General features: G+C 41.7%; 1 protein-coding gene across 2 annotated transcripts; it reads left to right on the top strand.

Annotated features, from left to right (window-relative positions):
* The first annotated feature begins 352 nt into the window (after positions 1 to 352).
* Positions 353 to 18,601, top strand: LOC121692947 (UDP-glucuronosyltransferase 1-6-like). 2 transcript variants are annotated; one of them, XM_042072017.1, is made up of 5 exons: positions 353 to 1,235; positions 14,563 to 14,694; positions 15,991 to 16,078; positions 16,236 to 16,455; positions 16,574 to 18,601. In XM_042072017.1, the coding sequence occupies exons 1-5, from the start codon at positions 366 to 368 to the stop codon at positions 16,857 to 16,859; spliced, it is 1,596 nt and encodes a 531-aa protein (XP_041927951.1). In that variant the 5' UTR covers positions 353 to 365; the 3' UTR covers positions 16,860 to 18,601. The 2 variants fall into 2 exon arrangements, with proteins under 2 accessions (XP_041927951.1, XP_041927960.1); XM_042072026.1 differs by lacking the exon at positions 353 to 1,235 and adding an exon at positions 7,359 to 7,546.
* Positions 18,602 to 19,776: the final 1,175 nt, after the last annotated feature.

A 19,776-nucleotide genomic window follows, 5' to 3' on the forward strand; every position in this document is an offset into this window, starting at 1 on the left:
ATCCTTGTGCTTTGTCGAAATTCTTCTGAGTTTGAATCAGTTAATCAAAACTAGACACAACAACTACTGTTGAATGTTAGCCCTGTCATTGGTTTGGGCATTCTGCCTCCACAATTAGACATAATAAATTATTTAATTTAATATTTGGATGGGTTCATATCAATTTGGACAAGCAGATGGCTTAGAATGTATGTGGTGTTTGATCAGATAATACATTTCCCTGTTGTACAATGCCCTGATGTATAGCCCTTTACCTTTGTGGCTGGCTGTCAACACTGTTGTGTAATGTTTAACCAGAAAAGATACAAAGTCCAGCTCACTGAAAGGGGAGCAAATGGCATTTGTATTTCATTTGAGACTCCTCCATGGCTGCTGTGCTGACATCCATGATGCGGGCTGTCATCGCGCTGCTGATCGCTCTCCTGTGCCTGGGCTCTGCTCAGGGTGGGAAGCTGTTAGTGATCCCAACGGACGGCAGTCCCTGGAGAGGCATGAAGCCCCTGGTGGAGGAACTGGGGAGGAGAGGTAACGAGGTGGTGGTCGTGATCCCAGAGGTCAGTCTCAGCTTGGGCCCCTCTGAGCACACCACCACCCTGACCTTTCCCGTACCATACACCCAGGAAAGCTTTGACGCAGGCTTAGACGAAGATCTGCTCCAATTAATAAACACTGATGTCTCCACTGCTGTGGCAAGGTTTAGGAATTACTGGGACACCCTGCAAATGCTGAGTAATTACACCATGATGGCTTGTGAAAGCATGCTGTACAACAAGGAGCTGATCCAGACCTTACGGGACTATGAGTTTGATGCTCTCCTCATTGACCCTTTTTGGCCTGTTGGAATCATCGTTGGGGCTTATCTGGACATTCCGTCTATCTACATGAGTGGTCCTTATCCTTGTCCCCTTGACATTATTGCTACAAGATGTCCTCACCCTGTTTCATACCTGCCTCTACGCTACACACTCTACAGCAATCGCATGACCTTGTGGGAGAGGACCGTCAACCTGCTGAGGTCCTTACTGGAGCCTGCGGCCTGCAGTCGTCTCCACATTCATGCAAACAAGGTGGCCTCTGATATCCTGCAGAGGGACACGTCCATTGTGGAGCTGGCGAGCAACGCAGCACTTTGGCTTGTTCGGTTTGACTTTACCTATGAGTTCCCCATGCCTCTGATGCCCAACATGATCATGATTGGTGGGATTATGTCTACAAAGCCAAAACCGCTACCACAGGTAAGTTTGACTTGGTCTGGTGATGGCCCATTAGTTTCAGGCCATTTTTATGTGTACATAATTTAATGTATCAGAGATGCATTAGAACAGCTGCTGACTCCATTAAGACCATGGGTGGGGACATTTATGTTAACAAAACGTGGTGCACGGACATCACCATCACTGAGAGTCACTCGTCAGCTAACCTAGATTATTATACGGCTCTTCACAATGCTAGTAGAACGCTCCATTGACTTGAATGGGATTTCCCAAAGTTCTAGCGGTAAGATATACAGTATCATGTAATTACCGCTGCAAACATATAATTACCGCTGTCAATGGCAACGGGTTTTGTGCTTACGATACGTCTTTCATATCACTACGCAAGGACTGGAACTTCATTCAAACGTGAAAGCAGACGGTTGATCAGCTGTGTTCTAAAGAATGTTTGATTCAAGTTCAGCAGCGTGTGTTGCGAACTATTTGTTTCTCAGCAAATGCCACGATGAACGGTAACAAATAGGCTAGGTTATGTAGGCTAAAGTCATATCGTGGGGAGTTTATTATTTCGTTTTTGGCAAGTAGCCATATAATAAGCGGGATAATGTTTAGAACACCGGTCATTACTGTGAAAATAAGTCCCTTCAGGGCGGAACAAGACCCCTCCGCTGCGCGTCGGGGTCCGGTTGTAGACCTTTATTTCTGCCCAGAGGGTTTACATCAACTGTAGTAATGGCAGCCATCGGATTGGGAAGGGGGAAATCCCGAAGTGGTGCTGGCTAACTTTTGCCGTGTAGACGTAGAGTCGGTAAAGCACCCAATTTACTTCTGCCAGAATTCCTGTTTCCATTATGCCACTGTATTGAAGTTCTTGCGTTGTGACTAGATTACAGTGTGTTGTCACAGTACTGCGTTTTTCTGCGTTTTCAGCAGTTCAGCTACGGTAACCGACTAGAGCTTCTGGGTAAATAACTATGTTAAATTGGGTGCCTCATTGACAATTTTATGATGACATAGCCCCACCCCTAACCTCTGACCTTAAAGGGACACTTCACCCATTTGCATTAAGCTTTATATCGTTAGGAGCCCAGTCGTGCTTTTGAATGGTCGTGCATCATTCCCTCATTTTCCCCTGTGACGGGAGAAATACGGATTTCAATGTTGCAGTTCCTGCTTTCAATGATGTAAAAATCGTCATTTTGCATCATTGAAAGCAGGAAGTCCCATATCTTTGTAGAGGGGGTGAGACACAAACACTCCTTCCTCATATTTCCAGGGGGTGGGACCTACTCATGCTACAGACCTATTACAGATAAGTGGGTGGGACTTAACTTGTAGATACTAAAAGATATGACTACCATCTTTTTGTTTAAGCTAAGCTAACAGGCTAGGCTCTCGCTTTGTGGAGAAAGCTGATGGTTATGGATTTGGCAGACGCCTTTGTCCAAAGCGACACATACATACAAAACAACATAATATTTAAAATTGAACAGGGAACAGATTAGAATGTTGGTCAAATATAATAAGGAGAATAGTAATAATAAACAACAATATCAATTCAATCAATAGCCTGATAAAAAATAAGCAATGAAAATGAGGGGAAAGGCAATAATAAAACAATAATGTTCATTCAATCAATAATATAAAAACAATGACATGGTGAGACTACATTAAGGAGAATATCAATAATAAACAATAATGTCAAATTAATTAACAGCCTAATGAAAATAAAACAATATTATACAAGTACATGTTGAATAGGAATGTCTTTAGACCCCTCTTAAACGACCCAAAACTACCACAGGAACGGAGAGCACTGGGCAACTCATTCCACCAACATGGAACCACTGAGGAATAGAGTCTGGAATTAGACCTAGTTTTTATGACTGGTCGACATAACAGGCGCTCATCAGAAGACCGCAGTGGGCGGTTGGGGATGTAAGGCTTGATTATTGAATTAAAATAACTAGGAGCAGATCCAGTCAGTGTCCTATAGGCCAAAGCTGATAAGTAACAACGATGGCGGATGGTAATTTTGAAATGGGGCAAATGGGGATTCTGAAAATCTTGTGTGCGAATACGATGCATGTAACTACCTGGCGCTGAACAGTTGAGGATGATTGAGGAACTAGGAGGCCTGCAGTAAGACCTGCCTGTCAGTTAGTAGAAAGCCCGGACCGGCTTGAGCTGGGGCGGACTGGTGGGCCTTGCGAAATCGGCTGAGGAAACGGCAGTAGGCTACTATGCATTTGGATGTGCAGTGGCCTTACCCAGGTAAAAACAGAATAGCATTTTGTACAAGAAACGTATTATATAATATAATTATAATCCACCACAATCTAGTTAGGCCTACGTCCAACAATGTGATGTTCCTGGGTTTCCAGGATTTCGGGTCAACATAAAAAAAATTAAATTGAACTTGCTGATTGATGGGTTCAAGGAACCAGCTGTGGAATATCCATCCTTGTCTCAGCTGAAATTGTATTTTAAGTACACGTTAAGATTAGTCAAGGCTACTCAGTTTTTCTCCCCAATTCCCTGATTTCTCCTCATTTCAAATGTTGCCTTTTAGGCTACTTATTTTATTTCACATTAAACATTAGGCCTAAGCCTACAACTAGGCTCCATCCATCCATCCATATATACAGTGCAACCGGAAAGTATTCAGACCCTTTCAAGTTTTCCACATTTTGTTATATTTCAGACTCATCTTGAAATGGATTCAATTTTTTTTTTCTCATCAATCTACACACAATGCTCCAACACTGGAGTGTAAATTTATAAAAAATAAGTATACAGACCCTTTGTTGAACACTTGAAATTGAGCTCTGGTGCATCCTACTTCTATCAATGGTCCTTGAGATGCTTCTACAACTTGATTAGAGCCCACCTGTGCCTAAATTAAAGGACCAATTCCAAGAACCCATTCTAGCCTATTTCCAATTTTCCTAGATCTAGGCACCAATCAGAACCCTTGAGGCGGGCTTTACACGATGACAATAGCGCACCCTGTTGAAGAAGCCGGGGTTTTTAAAAAAAACATCAACGATTGCTGCGGCCGCTTGTTTGAAGCTGTTATCACGTTGGTTTAAGACAGGGAGTTAGAAGTTTCTTAACTGCTTCCTTATGTTGGAATATGCAACATTGTACAAACATGTAAGGGGTACCTATGTGATATCTGCAACAGTGGTAGGCTACTGAAAACGGTTTGATATTCTGTTAATTTATAGGCCTACAGTAGCTGGACACGTAGCCGACAGAAAACACATAGGCTACTTTTGAATTGGTGTGCTATGCGAGCATAACCCGAATGCTACACTTCAGTGTTTGCCTTGAAACAATTCCGGCATAATTTCTTTGAACGTTCATGGTGCATAAGAATATGTGGATGAAATGAATTATGTTTTCCATGTCATTTGGTAAAATAAATGCTCAAAAACTTGAAGAAAATCTATCTTGGATTATACTGTAGGAGATAAGTGTCTTGTATCATTTCTATAATTTTGATGAGCTCTACAGGAATTACAAACTATCTCCAGATGTAAATGGTTGCGTATCCTGTTACTCAAATTCAATTAAACCCACCAATAGGCTAGCTAGACCTTAGTTTCACAGCCTAGGTATTTTAGCAACACAGGGCTTGAAAGCATTGCCTGTATCACAAACAAAAACGAAACACTGCGTGGAATTTATCTGGGAATAGGCTACTGAAGGTAGGGGCGAGCTACCTCGCTGGCGTGTTTAATTTGGTTCCTTGGTTAAGTACAGTAGCAGGCTACGTTTTTTTGCACAAAATTGCATCTGCTAATAAACTTCACTCAGTGAACGCATCTCTGTTACTCATATTGTACGACTAATATTGAGTAGAGTCAAAATTTACTTTATATACTTATATAACCATGTTTGTCCCTGATCTTGTATACATAGCTAAATTTTACAGTTAGCACTTAGCACCTGTTCCTGGGGTAAACCACAACTTAGCCTAGATTTGCAACCCTGTTACTGTAAGTTGCATACCAACATAAGCATCTAATGTAAAAAAACTGCTTCGATACCTGAGCTTGACGAATCAAACTTTTTGATAGTCTATTACCTGTAGTTAATAAATATATGACTAAAAATGATCAATTTGAAGATCAATTTTTCAGAAGTGGCCACCCCTGAAATGTACCAAAATCCTGGAATGTCCCTGATATGATATTTTATAAACAAATAGAAAGCATCTTTTCTACTTTCTGTTTATGTTTATGTAGCCAATAGGACGTTTTTATTTTTTCTGAAGAGGAAAAACAATGCTTCAGATGAAATAATTTGGCGGACCACCTGCAGTACCTCCGTGGACCCCCTAGGGGTCGCGAACCCCCGGTTAAATATCACTGATCTAATCTTTTGCTAGGAAGCAATCGTGAGTAACTTCGCTGAACTTTGCTGTAATGGGTGAGTTACAGGTTTATTTTTCTTATTATAGCCCATTTGTCAACTGTTGGAATTATGCCCACTGTGCCATGCTGATTAAATTAATATAGCGAGGCTACATAGGCCTATCATGATTGTGTGCATATAGTCATTGATGCAGCCAGTCGGTGGACTCCCGTTAGCGTGACCGTGTTTCAATGTTGTAAATCCTCTTGTCATAAGAGGCTGTGAGGGGTATCCTTGTCTTACAAACAAATGCAGGTATAAGGTAGGCCTATCACTTAATAAAACCCAAATTGTTGCATTATTGACAATCGCTGCTGCAGTTGCAAACAGCCAGTCATGGACTGACGTTGTTGCGACAGTGTTTCAATGTTGTAAATCCTCTTACCTAATATTAAAGTCGACATTGCAACTAATCGTTGGCATTGTCGCAGAACATGACTATAAATGTCATGTTATATGTATAGATATACAATTACTTGAGGGGCTGCCGTTGTTGTGACATTGTTTTAACATTGAAATTCCACCCCCGACACTGTTAACCAATTGAGGGTTTTCACGACGCATCATCAGACTGTAAGTCGCCATATTAGAGATACTCCACATCACAACAAAGCACAGGCACTTAAGTCGATTCTGTACGTCGTCAAGGAAAATGGTTAATTATTGCTGTGTTTTAGGTTGTACCAATAGGTCAGATAGAGTAAAACATTTGGATTATTTTCGACTTCCAAAAGTCATTAAAAACCAGGGAGGAATGCCAGAAGTTATCAGAGGAAAGGAGGCGCTTGTGGTTGGATTTGGTACTGCGTCTCCCTCACCCAACTCGTAGGGATCTGCACCACCAATAAACCGTAATTTCTCAAAATATCGCACCTTTTCTTGTGGTCAAAGTCTTTCCCTATCTTGGATGCGTTTGGATGAGCTTTTCTGTTGTTTAGACATCGCTACATTCACTATTAAGTTTCCAAAGCGCCCAATACTCCATTATACTCCGTTCAGTTGTTGAAAGTTGGAGTGCCTCCAATAATTTAATTTCACTTATAGAGCGCCAAAACATTACACATCTCATGGCGCTTTACAGAGTATTAAACATTCAAGGAGAGCCCATGAGTAACAGGGGCGAGGAAAAACTCCCTGGAATTGGAGATACATATACGAAGAAACCTCGGGCAGATCCACAACTCATCTGCCTAGGGTCAGTTACAGGGCAGTAAGGTCTGTACAAGTGAATAGAGTTAGTTACAGTAAGTGTAGAGAATAGAACATGCTGTTTAAAGCCACCTGAAGTATGTGTTACAAAGAGGTAGGATGGTTACATAACCAGTATGATGATGCATGAATCCCATTTAGTGTCAGGAAGTTCAAATAGTCCAGTGTTGGAAATTAATTGTCCATAGGGATTAGGAAGTGTCATAGGGCAAGTAGTGGGTCGCTAGGATGCACAGGCCAGAAATCCGGGCAAGGGGACAGCAACATTGCAAGTTAATTGCAATGTTGATGTTGACATATGTAGGTAAGAGAGTAAACTTGGTAACTTCAGAGTTTGGTGCCCCTGAACTTCTTGGGAGGTCAACCATGGCATACAAACTAAAGAGCAATTCTCTTCTTATATGGCTGGCTGTCATCACTGTTGTGTGATGATTAATCAGAAAGGATACAAAGTCCAGCTCACAGCAGACAAAGTAAGCACACGGTATTTCTTAGTCATTGGGGACTTGTCCATGGCTGCTGTGCATACATCCATGAGGCGGGCTGTCATCGCGCTGCTGATCACTCTCCTGTGCCTGGGCTCGGTTCAGGGTGGGAAGCTGTTGGTGATGCCAGTAGACGGCAGTCCCTGGAGAGAAATGAAACCTCTGGTGGAGGAACTGGGGAGGAGAGGTCACCAGGTGGTGGTCGTGATCCCAGAGGTCAGTCTCAGCTTGGGCCCCTCCGAGCACACCACCACTCTGACCTATTCTGTACCACATTCCAATGAAAGCTTTGACATGGACGTAGAGGAATACCTGCGCCAATACATGATCACTGATGCCTCTACTGCTACTCAAGTTGTGAACAAGCAATATCCTACAAATAATTTAAAGTTCTATGAGAGTTTTATGAACTGCTGGCAAAAACAGCACTTCATGTTCGAATGACCACCATTCAAACTTTCACTCACCTGATGAGAACTTTGTGAATTGTGAATTTGGAAGAAAATTTGAACAAGTGAATAAAAAATAGAAATAATTATCCCAGGAAGTCCCAGAAATATGACTTGAATAGAAGTTAGTTAGTTATTATGATCGCCGTGCAGCGAAGCGGCGGTCATATAGGTTTAGTCATATTTTTTTTTTTTTTTTTTTTTTTTCGCATGCCCAAATTTCCGTCAATGATTCCCGGGACACTGAAAGACCGGGGTACACGAAACTTTGTGGGAATGTAACCCCACATGGATAGCATGGAACCATCGTTTTTCGTTTTGATCTGTAGCCCCCCCGTTGGACTGGACCCCCCGAAAGGAGGGTAGGGCAGACACAGTTTTCTGTGAATATCTCGAGAACCGTTTAGGAGGACCATTTTTTTTTGTATGTTGATCTCAAGGGGCCATGTCAACCCACTCCATAACCACTCATTTCATGTATAGCGCCACCTAGTTAAACACAAAAAAGTAAAAATGAGGTGTTGCAATCGCAGGTATCTGTGACCTAACATAGTCAAAACTGCACAAAATTGGAGGTGTAGGATCATTATGACACCCTCTGTATGCACGCCAAGTTTCGTGGAATTCCGTTCATGGGGGGCCACACAATAAATTAATTTATGTTACTATACACCAACTGGCCTGTAGGTGGCCGGAGACAGTTTTCTGTGAATATTTCGAGAACCGTAGGGCCTAGGAGGTCCACCTTTTTTATGTATGTTGGTCTTAAGGGGGCATGTCAACCCATCCCATTACCACTTATTTCATGTATAGCGCCACCTAGTTAAAAATTAAAAAGCAAAAAATTAGGTATATCTCTGGCTGACAAGGTCAAAACTGCACGGAATTAAAAGTGTAGGATCATTATGACACCCTCCGAATGCATGCCAAGTTTTGTGTACTTTCGTTCATGGGGGGCCTTACAATAAAATAATGTATGTGTACATTTAGTGACGTACACCAACAAGGATTCCCGGGACACTGAAAGACCGGGGTACACAAAACTTGGTGGGCATGTAACCCCACATGGATAGCATGGAACCGTTGTTTTTCGTTTTGATCTGTAGCCCCCCCGCTGGACTGGACCCCCCGAAAGGAGGGTAGGGCAGACACAGTTCTCTGTGAATATCTTGAGAACTGTAGGGACTAGGATGACCATTTTTTTCCGTATGTTTGCCTCCAGGGGTGATGTTAACCCATTTCATGTGCACACATGTGCACAAACAGATACACACACACACATATACATACATTCACAGTAATCATACGTGTGACACATACTCACACAGTAGACATATGTACGCTTGCATGCACAGGCACATACGCAGGCACACACACAAGCACGCACACACACACACACACACACACACATAACATAAACATGTACATGCACACATGCACACAATTCAAGAATTTCTCAGAATTATGAACAGGCAAGATGGAGGTGGGGTTGTATAAAATGAATTGTACATGTGTTTTGGTACTTGTTGTCTAGCAGATATCAGTGAGAATTGAGTGTGGATAATGCAATTTAGTGAGACAGTTAGAATCATATAGGCCTTTCAGCGTGATTTATTTTTGTGGAAAAAATGTGCTGGACTGGGCGGCGGTCATATTTTGTACCGCTCTGCGGTACATCTAGTTAACAATTCATTTGATAAACGTTTAGAATACTTTGAGCACTGATGCAGTCAGCATAGGCCTCTTACATTGTTTGTAGGTAAGCCTACATCTTATTATGACCGCCGCGCAGCGAAGCGGCAGTCATATAGGTTTTTTTTCTTTTTCGCATGCCCAAATTTCCGTCAAGGATTCCCGGGACACTGAAAGACCGGGGTACACGAAACTTAGTGGGCATGTAACCCCATATGGATAGCATGGAACCTCCTGTTTTCGTTTTGATCTGTAGCCCCCCCGCTGGACTGGACCCCCCGAAAGGAGGGTAGGGCAGACACAGTTTTCTGTGAATATCTTGAGAACCGTAGGGCCTAGGATGACCAATTTTTTGCGTATGTTTGCCTCCCAAACCCATTCCATATGCACACATGTGCATAAACAGATACACACGCACACACATACATTCACAGTAATCCTACATATGACACATACTCACACAGTAGACATATATATGCATGCACATGCACACACACAGGCACATAAACAGGCAAACACACACATGCACGCACACACACCCACACACACATAAACATAAACATGTACACGCACACATGCACACAATTCAAGAATTTCTCAGAATTATGAACAGGCAAGATGGGGGTGGGGTTGTATAAAATGTATATTACATGTGAAATCTATGAACTAATCATGTTTTGGTACTTGTTGTCTAGCAGATACCAGATACTTGTTGTCTAGCAGATATTCAGTGAGACAGTTAGAATCATATATGCCTTTCAGCGTGACTTATTTTTGTGGAAAAAATGTGCTGGACTGGGCGGCGGTCATATTTTGTACCGCTCTGCGGTACATCTAGTTCCGTTTTCGATGGTAAATGTGAAACAGCGCCAAAACCACCAGTGGACAAAAAGAGTATTACACGTGTACTGTTAAGACTCGCCATAGAGAATGAATGGGGGAAATTACGGAGGTTATAGTTTGACGATGTCGTACTATCGTGTGGGCCAGATGCTATATACCACAGACATGTTTTGGGGGGCCACCCAAAATGAGGTGGCGGGCCGTAGTTTGGGGACCACTGATTCATACAGACTCATGAAATAGGCTAGAGGGCTTTTTAAAATAAATAAATGACAGCTTCTTGATTAAGAAGCTTAATCAACATCATGTGAGCATATGCCTATTACTGTGGTCTCAGCTCATGAACACATTGTATAGAGAAACATATGGGCATGAGAATGAACACTCCTGTTATTGCCTAGATAATAATGTGTGTGACATACTTAGATAGCCTAGATAATAATGTGTGTGACAATCAGTAACCATAAGACGGTGTGCATTGATGTTTTGGTTTGATCTTTGGTGTGCTTTAGCCCCGAAAAGGTTGAGAACCTCTGGGTTAGGGAATCAGACTTGTGATTGTAGACTGGTCGGTTTGACCCCTGAAGGGTAAGAGTCGATAGATAGATATAGATAGATAGATAGATACTTTATTGATCCCCAAGGGGAAATTCAAGGGTCTCAGTAGCATACAGACATCACACACAACATGCACTTACAGCAGAAATGGTAAACATAAGTATAAGTATAAACATATAACCAAACTCCACTGTACAATAAAGACAGTAGAAGGTAAGAAAGATAAGAAAACTAACAAAACTAAATACTAAATATACTATATAAATTACATTTAAAAAGTCCAATGTGCTTGAGGGTGATCAAGCATAAGACGCTTGTAGTGACAGGGCCAGGACTGGTAAGGTGCTAAAAGGAGTGAGTGTCATGGTGAAGGTGCAAAAAGTAGTCCAACCATAGTCCTTTAGTTATGTTTGCCTGGCAAGGTGCTCAAGAGAGTGAGTGTCATGGTGAAGGTGGAAAAAGTAGTCCAACATTAGTCCAACAGTGCAAGAATAAGGTCTAGAGACCAGCATAAATAATATGGACAAATAGGAGAGTAAAGTATAATGTTGACAAGGTAATATAAAAAAAACTGTCAGTGCAAGAACAGGTTGAGGTAATAGGGTTGTAGCCATTCATTCATTCAGTATTGTAGCAGAAGCCTGACCGCAGCCATTGATTATGTGTGCTAATATAGCATGAAAAACAGTGTAGCAGTAAAACAGTAGTGAAAACATTAGGCTGTGGACATTAGTAAAACAGTAGTAAAGCAGTAGTGGGCAGTCAAATATGGAGAGGGTGGAGAGGCAGACAGACTAAGCAGAGAAGTCTATCTCTCCTCTTCCCATTAGTGAGGCATTGAACAGTTCAATGGCCCTGGGGACAAATGACTTCCTCAGCCTTTCAGTTGTGCATGGCAGTGAGCGAAGTCTCCAGCTGATCAACCTTTTTTGCTTTTTAATAGTGCTGTAGAGTGGATGACATTCATTGTCCAAGATGTTGATCAGTTTGTTCAGGGTCCTTTTGTCAGATATTGAAGTGATGCACTCCAGTTCAGCTCCCACTACAGAGCCAGCCTTCCTTACCAGCCTGTCAAGTCGCCCAGCATCCTTCTTCTTTGTGCTTCCTCCCCAGCATACCACTGCATAGAAGAGGGCGCTGGCCACAACAGACTGGTAGAACATCCTGAGGAGCTTGCTGCACACATTGAAGGACCGCAGCCTCCTCAGGAAGTACTGCCTGCTCTGTCCTTTCGTGTAGAGTGCATCAGTGTTGGCTGACCAGTCCAGTTTATTGTCCAGGTGGAGACCCAGATACTTGTAGGTGCTTACCACCTCCACATTGACCCCATTAATGGAGACTGGTAGCAGAGTGGGCTTAGACCTGCGGAAATCCACCACCATCTCATGTGGGAGAGGAGAGTGAATCGCCACATGAGGTGCCTTTGAGCAAGGCCCCTAACCCCCAAATGTTCCCCGGGTGACGGATGAAGTGATGCCTACTGCTCCAGGTGTGTGTGTACGTGTGTGTATGTGTGTGTGCGCGCTCCTGGTGAGTTCACTGCTCCAACTGTGTGTATGTACGTGTGTACACTACCGGATGGATCAAATGCAGAGGACTAATTTCCCACAGGAATTTTGTACAGGTCACATAAAATATGATTTATAATGCCTAGCCTGGCTAACGTCAGACCTCATCTCATTGAGATGGCGTCTGGGAACTAGGCATTCATTTTCTCGTATTTGAAACGTGGTTTACGAATGCCCAGAGCCGTTTGTTGGGCGCTACGAATGTCTATCAAATGCGTCTGTACGTAGCTCATAACGGCTTTGGTGTGTCGTCATCATCTTGCTGCCCTCCCTCCGTTCTGTGATTGGTTCCTTCGTTGAGGTGAAAACGAAGTCCATAGAATCCAGGCTGCCTAGCAGCGTGAATAAAATCACGCGCGTAAGGTAGCATGGGAAAACCCAGGCTACCTGTTCACAGTAAATATGTAGAATCAAGCAGGAAGAATGCCTCAATTTTCCTGTATTCCTGTATTTGGCAACAGTTTTGAGGACTGTAAAAAATATTAAATACCTTGGTCATCTTAAAACCGATCAAATGGATGATGAATATATGTATACAGACAACGTTGTAAGTTATATGTTCAGGCCAACACGATAGCACGCAATTTCAGCTTCTGTTTTACACAAGTAAAAGTGGCTTAATTTAAAGCATACTACACACCACTTTACACGGCCCATCTGTAGTCAATCTACAAAAACAGCATGCAGAATCTGCAAGTTGCGTACAATGATGCCATGAGAATCCTCCTAAAAGTTTCCATAGAGGTGAGGCCCAGTCAAATGTTTGCCACTGCAGGAGTGAGCACATTCAAACCGCTTTTAAGAAATGTAATGTTTACATTTATGCAACGTCTGGAGGGATCTGTAAATGGTATTGTGGCACTCTCAAATCCCATTTTGAGCTACTCATCCAGAGGGTGTACTGGCTGAAATATGTGAACTGTTTTATTTTTTATTTTTAGTACATTACATTACATTTGGCTGACACATTTTGTTTCTTGGTATTTTATGCCCCCAACGTTGTCTTCAAAGCAGCGCTGCCTGGAAAGCATTAGGGTTAAGCATGGGTTAAGGTTAGGGTAAGGGTTAGGTGCCTTTAAGTCAGCAGTGGCAGCGCTGCCTGGAAGACGACATTGGGGGCATAAAACACCATTTTTAACCAAAGCGACTAACAACATGGTAAACAGTTTAAGTCTATACAGCAATTCTCTCAACAATTATAGGACAATTTTAAGAAAAGGTAGAGTACAGTAAGAATAAGTGCATCAGTGAGTGCTGATTTTAAACAGTTAAGTGTCAGTTCTAGACGGGTGGAGATGTTCTCTGAAGAGCTGGGTCTTCAGGATTTTTTTGAAGAAAGTCTATATATATTCTGTGTATGTTATCTGTCTTGTCTTATGTGTGTATTCATGGACTTGAGTAATAAAGCTTCCTTCATTAATGAGCATGCATGTTTTTGTGTATGTTTGTGTACGCCCTTGACGAGTTGTTGAATTGTTATCTGGAGAAAGAGCTCACCTACGGGGAGCTGTTAGGTCATGAGGGACTTTAACATCGAGTATCCACTGATGTCCAACATGGTCTAAATAGAGGGATTAACAGTGCCAAGAGAAATGCTCAGCCTTGCCTTTGACAAGTGGTTTTTAACCATAGAGCCAAACAAAAGTTCTAAAACAGACACTTCCGATCCTTGATTATGATTGGCTGAATCACGCTCAATGCCGTTGTATAATCCAGCACAACCCTACACGTTGCAGAGAAATATTTTTCTTTTGGGCTGGTATGTTTGACTCGCAGTACAGTATTAGATATTTGCATTATCAAATGTCCAAGAGGGCCTCCTTTCTTAATGTATTGTAGTGTTAAATGTGCATATCTTGTCAATGCATGTTGTGCTATATCTAGGACATTGTGTGGAATTGTTGGTAAACGGGTCATTCTATTCCCCAATGCAACCTGTGGCTCGTGAAAAATATCTGTGTTGTGTTTTCATTTCAGGAGGTGCAGAACATTGTGAATGGGTCTGGAGAAGAGTATATGTATTGTGTTTTAATTTCAGGAGGTGGAGGAATGTGTGGGGTTTGTGAGTTTGTGAATGGATCTGGGTTTTGTGAACAGTATCTGTGTTGTGTTTTCCTCTCAGGAGGTGGAGGAGTTTGTGAATGGATCTGGAGAGCACGGCTTTGTGATCTTCACCCTGGGCTCAATGGTGTCCCAGATGCCAGAAGAGAAGGCCCGAGTGTTCTTCGAGGCATTCCGGCGGATTCCACAGAGGGTGAGGGGCATTTAGCAGATTTACTTTTGATCATTGTTTTGGGTTCACCTAGTCTGCTAGCTTTAATGTACTGTAGTTTGTGTTTATTGACGTACACAAACATTCAAACACATGCTGACACTGACTGGCTGTAGGTTGGCACAGGATGGGATAAAGGGTACCAGGGGCGCCTGCAGGAATTAATGGTATGGTACGCACACCCATCACAAAAAAAAATTAATTACGCATGGACAATATTTGTCCGTTTCCCGGTTTTAGGTCCGTGCATTGGTCAGCAAAATAGTAGCCTACATAGCACAGCAACATTCACATGTAATAATACAACAACGTATACAATGACCTATTCGTTTGGACAACTTGATAAAGCCCTATACAGGCTAAAGTTACCTTTAGTTTTGTTCTAGCTTACCGTGACGTCTGACTTTAAACAGCTGTCTAATGCAGTCTAACGTTCTGACAAGCAATTGCCTGTTCTTGCCCATCTGGAATAACTCCTCTAGCTTTGCTGCATCCATCCTTTCTGTTTTCGTTGTTTAAACTTGTGATATCCATGATGGAGCTCATCATTGTGTGCTGATAACCATATATATATATATAGCCGAGTAAAAGAAAACAACAAGTTGCCTAGTTGCATGCCTGCGTGCGTATTCTCTCTCTCCTGCTCAAACAAAATGTGTGCGCGTTAATTTTGACAACGTTTTCACTAACTTTATGTAATAGAAAATTGTAAATTGCAGCCTGATGGCATGCAGCTAATGGGATACGGTCCATAGTTGGGAAGGTATGGTGGGCCAATTTGGTGTGAATGCACACACAAGGGAAATTTCCTCTTGCTGTTGAGTAGCCTGATGGTACGCACAGTGCGTATGGACGTACACCTGCAGGCGCGCCTGAAGGGTACATACATCAGGAATGCAACAAAAGGAAAGACATTCACTGAAACTCGGCTCACAATGCAGACACACGCAGGTCACACATGGGGAACACATGATAAATAATTTATCCAGAACACAAGTTTGACACACGCAGGTCACACATGGGGAACACATAGTTATTTGTAAACACACAGTTCTAAACATGCTGTAACTTGAACATTTTTTAATTTATCCAGAACACAAGTTTGTTGAAGATATTCTGTCCCCACTAATGACAGTAAATGTCTTTGGTGTTCATTTGTGTCACAATGTTATTTATAAGAATAGAGATGTGCTGTATGACAATCAAACAGCACAAACTGTTCCCTAAAGAGGGCGTTTGTGTCTTTAGATGGTTTGAGTTCTGTCGTCTTCCTTCCAGGTTTTGTGGAGGTACACTGGACCCGTGCCTGAGAATGCCCCCAAGAATGTCAAACTCATGAAGTGGTTGCCTCAAAATGACCTTTTAGGTTTGTTCTATGCAATGCAGTTCTGTCTGTTTGAAAAAAGCTTTGCTGTTGAAATAAATAAATAAAACAATGTGTTATTTTGACCCGTACAATGTTAGTCTATGGTGTCATATTCTATTTTGCTTGTTGAGCAACCATTTTGTGTCTGTGAATTCAGGTCACCCGAAGGTGAAGGCTTTCATCACACATGGAGGGTCCCATGGCATCTACGAGGGTATATATAGCGGTGTTCCCATGGTGACGATCCCACTGTTTGGGGACCAGGGTGACAACGCCCAGCGCATGGTTGCGCGTGGTGTTGCGGAGTCTTTGACCATTGCTGATGTGACCACAGCCAAAGTGTTGGAAACACTCAACAAAGTCATTGGTGACAAGAGGTACAGTATGATGCGTTTGATTGTAAATTGCCATTTACTGAAGCCTCTTAATTCTCCGTTTGATGGATTGATATGATATGACATTGTATAAAAAGCACTATTTCCCTGAATTCTCTAGTTACAAGGCAACTATGATGAAGCTGTCAGCTGTGCACAAGGACCGTCCGATTGAACCTCTTGACCTGGCCGTCTTCTGGACCGAGTTTGTAATGAGACACAAAGGAGCGGACCACTTGCGATCCACTGCCCACGAGCTGAACTGGGTCCAGTACCACAGCCTTGATGTGATCGCGTTGCTTACAGCCGCCATACTCACTGTTGTTCTTGTCACCATTAAATCTTGTATGTTCTGCTTTAGGAAGTGCACAGGAAACGGGAAACAACACAAAAATAAGAGAGCATAGTTGAGAAGTAGTTTTGTTTGTTTGTTTGTTTTACTTGAAGGTGAATAGTACAGTGGCGCATTGCATTCACATCACACACACAAAAAATCAGGCTCTCTCATAATTACGAGATAACTATCTGATATGAGATAAGGATAGGATCAGTGCTGAGGATCTAAACAGCCTTTCAATAAAAACAAGCACATATTTCCTACTGATTTCCTGCTTTGAATGACTTTCGTACTTTGAGAGATTAACATGTCTTTAAGTGGCATGAAAAATAAGCCTGTCAAATCGCCAACAACGGCCAAAGGCAATACAATGTGCACGTTGACAGGAGGTACTAGGCCTACTACGCATAGGGCGTATCCACTTTGTCACACGCACGCCTATTGTTTATTTTGTGCAGCTAGGCTACTTGTTCAAGTGGCATTGATGAGTTAAACAGTCACATATTTTCCTACACATATTATATTGAGAGAAAATAGTCAGTTGTAAACAAAGAATTCGTCTTATGTTACCCTTTCGTAAATGGACTGAAGTTGGCTCTAAATATTTACTTTTATCGATTATGCTAACCGTTAGCATGATCTATGGGATTTCTCATATACATTAGCCATAAGCTAACACATTAGTTTCTGTAACTTGAAATTCTAGTCAACATGATTGCTCTTAAACAAAACATCGAAGGAATCAACTGAGATATACTCTGTTGGTCTGCTTAGTGAATCCTAAGTAAAGGTTTGAAAGGAACTTCAGCTTCAGACTTTCTCTTGGGAAGCTGATAGGTCTATCATCTCTAATGTAGCTAGCTAGACCATGTCATTGCCACACACAAGTGGGGGCAGAATTGGAAATGTGTCATCATAATTATCTCGTAATTACGTAATTACGAGATAATTATCTCGTTATTATGAGATAATTATCTCGTAATTATGAGATAATATGTCATAAGATTACCTGATTTTTTTTTTTTGTGATGTGAATGCAATGCGCCAACGTAGAATAGCACTGGCAGAGGAAACAGACTTATTTACAGGTTAACACCGCCTATCGCCTTATTGCAGCCTGATGTATTATCAAAAAAATATATTTGAAAGTGAAACTCTATGGGAAAGTCCAACTATACTTTAGTAGTTGTGGAACTTGGCAACTATTTCAACTTAACAAAGCCGTTTAGAAATCATTTGGATGGTTAAATGACCTGTTCTGGTAAAAAAATGGTGACTTTCCCCGCTTCCCCTAGCGTCCCAGGCGGAAAACCAGAATTGCAACATTGGGACATCTGACTACCGTCCCGTTAAGAGAAGTGAGAAATAAGAAACTTGTTTTAAATCGTGTTTCTTACCTTGTAACATCCACATTGTTCTGCCGAACTTATGCTATCAGTTTCGCTAGCTTGTAAACAAATCCTTGTGCTTTATTGTTACTTTTTTTCCACAGTTTGAAAAAGCATAATGCACAACTTCTCCAGCAGAGGGGGGAAATCATCCTACTAAGGGGGGCTTTAATCAGAGTTGCCAATGGGTAAAGACTAATATATGTGAGCTGTCTGGTAAAGTACAACATCAGAACACTTCATAGTGTGATTGTGCTTTAAATGAAGAAAACGTCCACAAGATATGACATTGAAACTGACTATGTTACCCATGAGCCAGTGGTTACTTGGCTGCGCGGACGTCTGAATCTTAGCCACTGTAACTGGGACAACAGCCTATTCTACCTCTTGTGTAAATCTTGATATTAAATTGGTTTTGTCATCATCCCATTGATCTCTTTTCTGATCAAATGCATTTCAGGTAAATCATCATAACCTAGGAACATTTTGACTCTTTCATTCTCATTTTTTTAAACTTTGCATTTAGCTTTTTTTAAAAAAAAAAAGTCAGACAAGCTTTCTGCCCTACCAAAATGTATGGTCACTGCACGCTACTGGGTGTTACCAGGTGTAATGGCAGGAGAAGTAGTAACAGTGAAATGTTCTTTAGTCATCAGTATGAAGGGATCACAGCTGTACAGGAGTGTACTCACAGGAGAGGAGGGTGTTACTGGAATAATGGGGGTGTCATCACATACACTAGCACTCACTGACACGCAGACACACACACATATACATATACAGTTTTTATGTGTTTTCTAAATTTGTCTCAATACCATGAGGGAGGGAGGGGGGGGGGGGGGGGGTAGCGTAGTGGCTAAGGAGATGGGCTAGCATAGTTGCATGTAGTTCACTTCTTGGCCTTCGCTGTTCTGCCCTTGAGCAAGGCACCTAACCCCAAGTTGCTCCAGGGAAAATGTCATATTAAATTGACATAATGTAAGTTGCTTTAAATGTAACTTGCTACCTCTTTCAGTTAATGTTCTTTCAGTTAATGTTCATCAAAGTGTACAACATTTTAACATTTGTGTTTGACAAAATTAACATTAAGCTTCTTGACATTCATGTTTACATTTCATGTTCATCATCTAGTTTCAGAGGGGAAATTATAGCTTCAATAGGTAGTTTGCATTTAATACATAATTAAACGTGCTGTAAAGGCACTAAATCAAAATGACCATGATATGACATCAGAGATTAAAGAAACATGTTATTTTCAAATACTGGCTTCACTGACAACAATGGTACAGCCAGGATATTTACGTACATTTCAAACTTTCATTTGCAGCCTGCAAATACTGTTTATATTTTGAGTTTGTGCTTTGGGCTGCTGCACCACCCTCCACCTATTTACCAATCACAAAGCTAATAGAATTGCAACCTTTGGACTGCCAGAGTAATGCTCTTAAATGTTTTGATTTTGGAATGTAATGCCCATTTTAAACGTGTGTGGTCGTTCTTAGATATGACACCTTTCATAGAATTATTAAAGGTCAACCCAAAGACAGAATTTGGATAATGTAAGGTGTCATGTAAATGTAAATCATGTTTATAGGCCAA

Source organism: Alosa sapidissima, chromosome 2 (assembly GCF_018492685.1).
Source record: "Alosa sapidissima isolate fAloSap1 chromosome 2, fAloSap1.pri, whole genome shotgun sequence".
Classification (NCBI taxonomy): domain Eukaryota; kingdom Metazoa; phylum Chordata; class Actinopteri; order Clupeiformes; family Clupeidae; genus Alosa; species Alosa sapidissima.

Bases quoted from the DNA above. Each gene is read 5' to 3' on its own strand.
- LOC121692947 (XM_042072017.1), top strand. From the start codon at position 366: ATGGCTGCTGTGCTGACATCCATGATGCGGGCTGTCATCGCGCTGCTG. The intron at 1,236-14,562 runs GTAAGTTTGACT...TTTTCCTCTCAG, and splicing joins AGCCAAAACCGCTACCACAG to GAGGTGGAGGAGTTTGTGAA. The intron at 16,079-16,235 runs GTTTGTTCTATG...CTGTGAATTCAG, and splicing joins GCCTCAAAATGACCTTTTAG to GTCACCCGAAGGTGAAGGCT.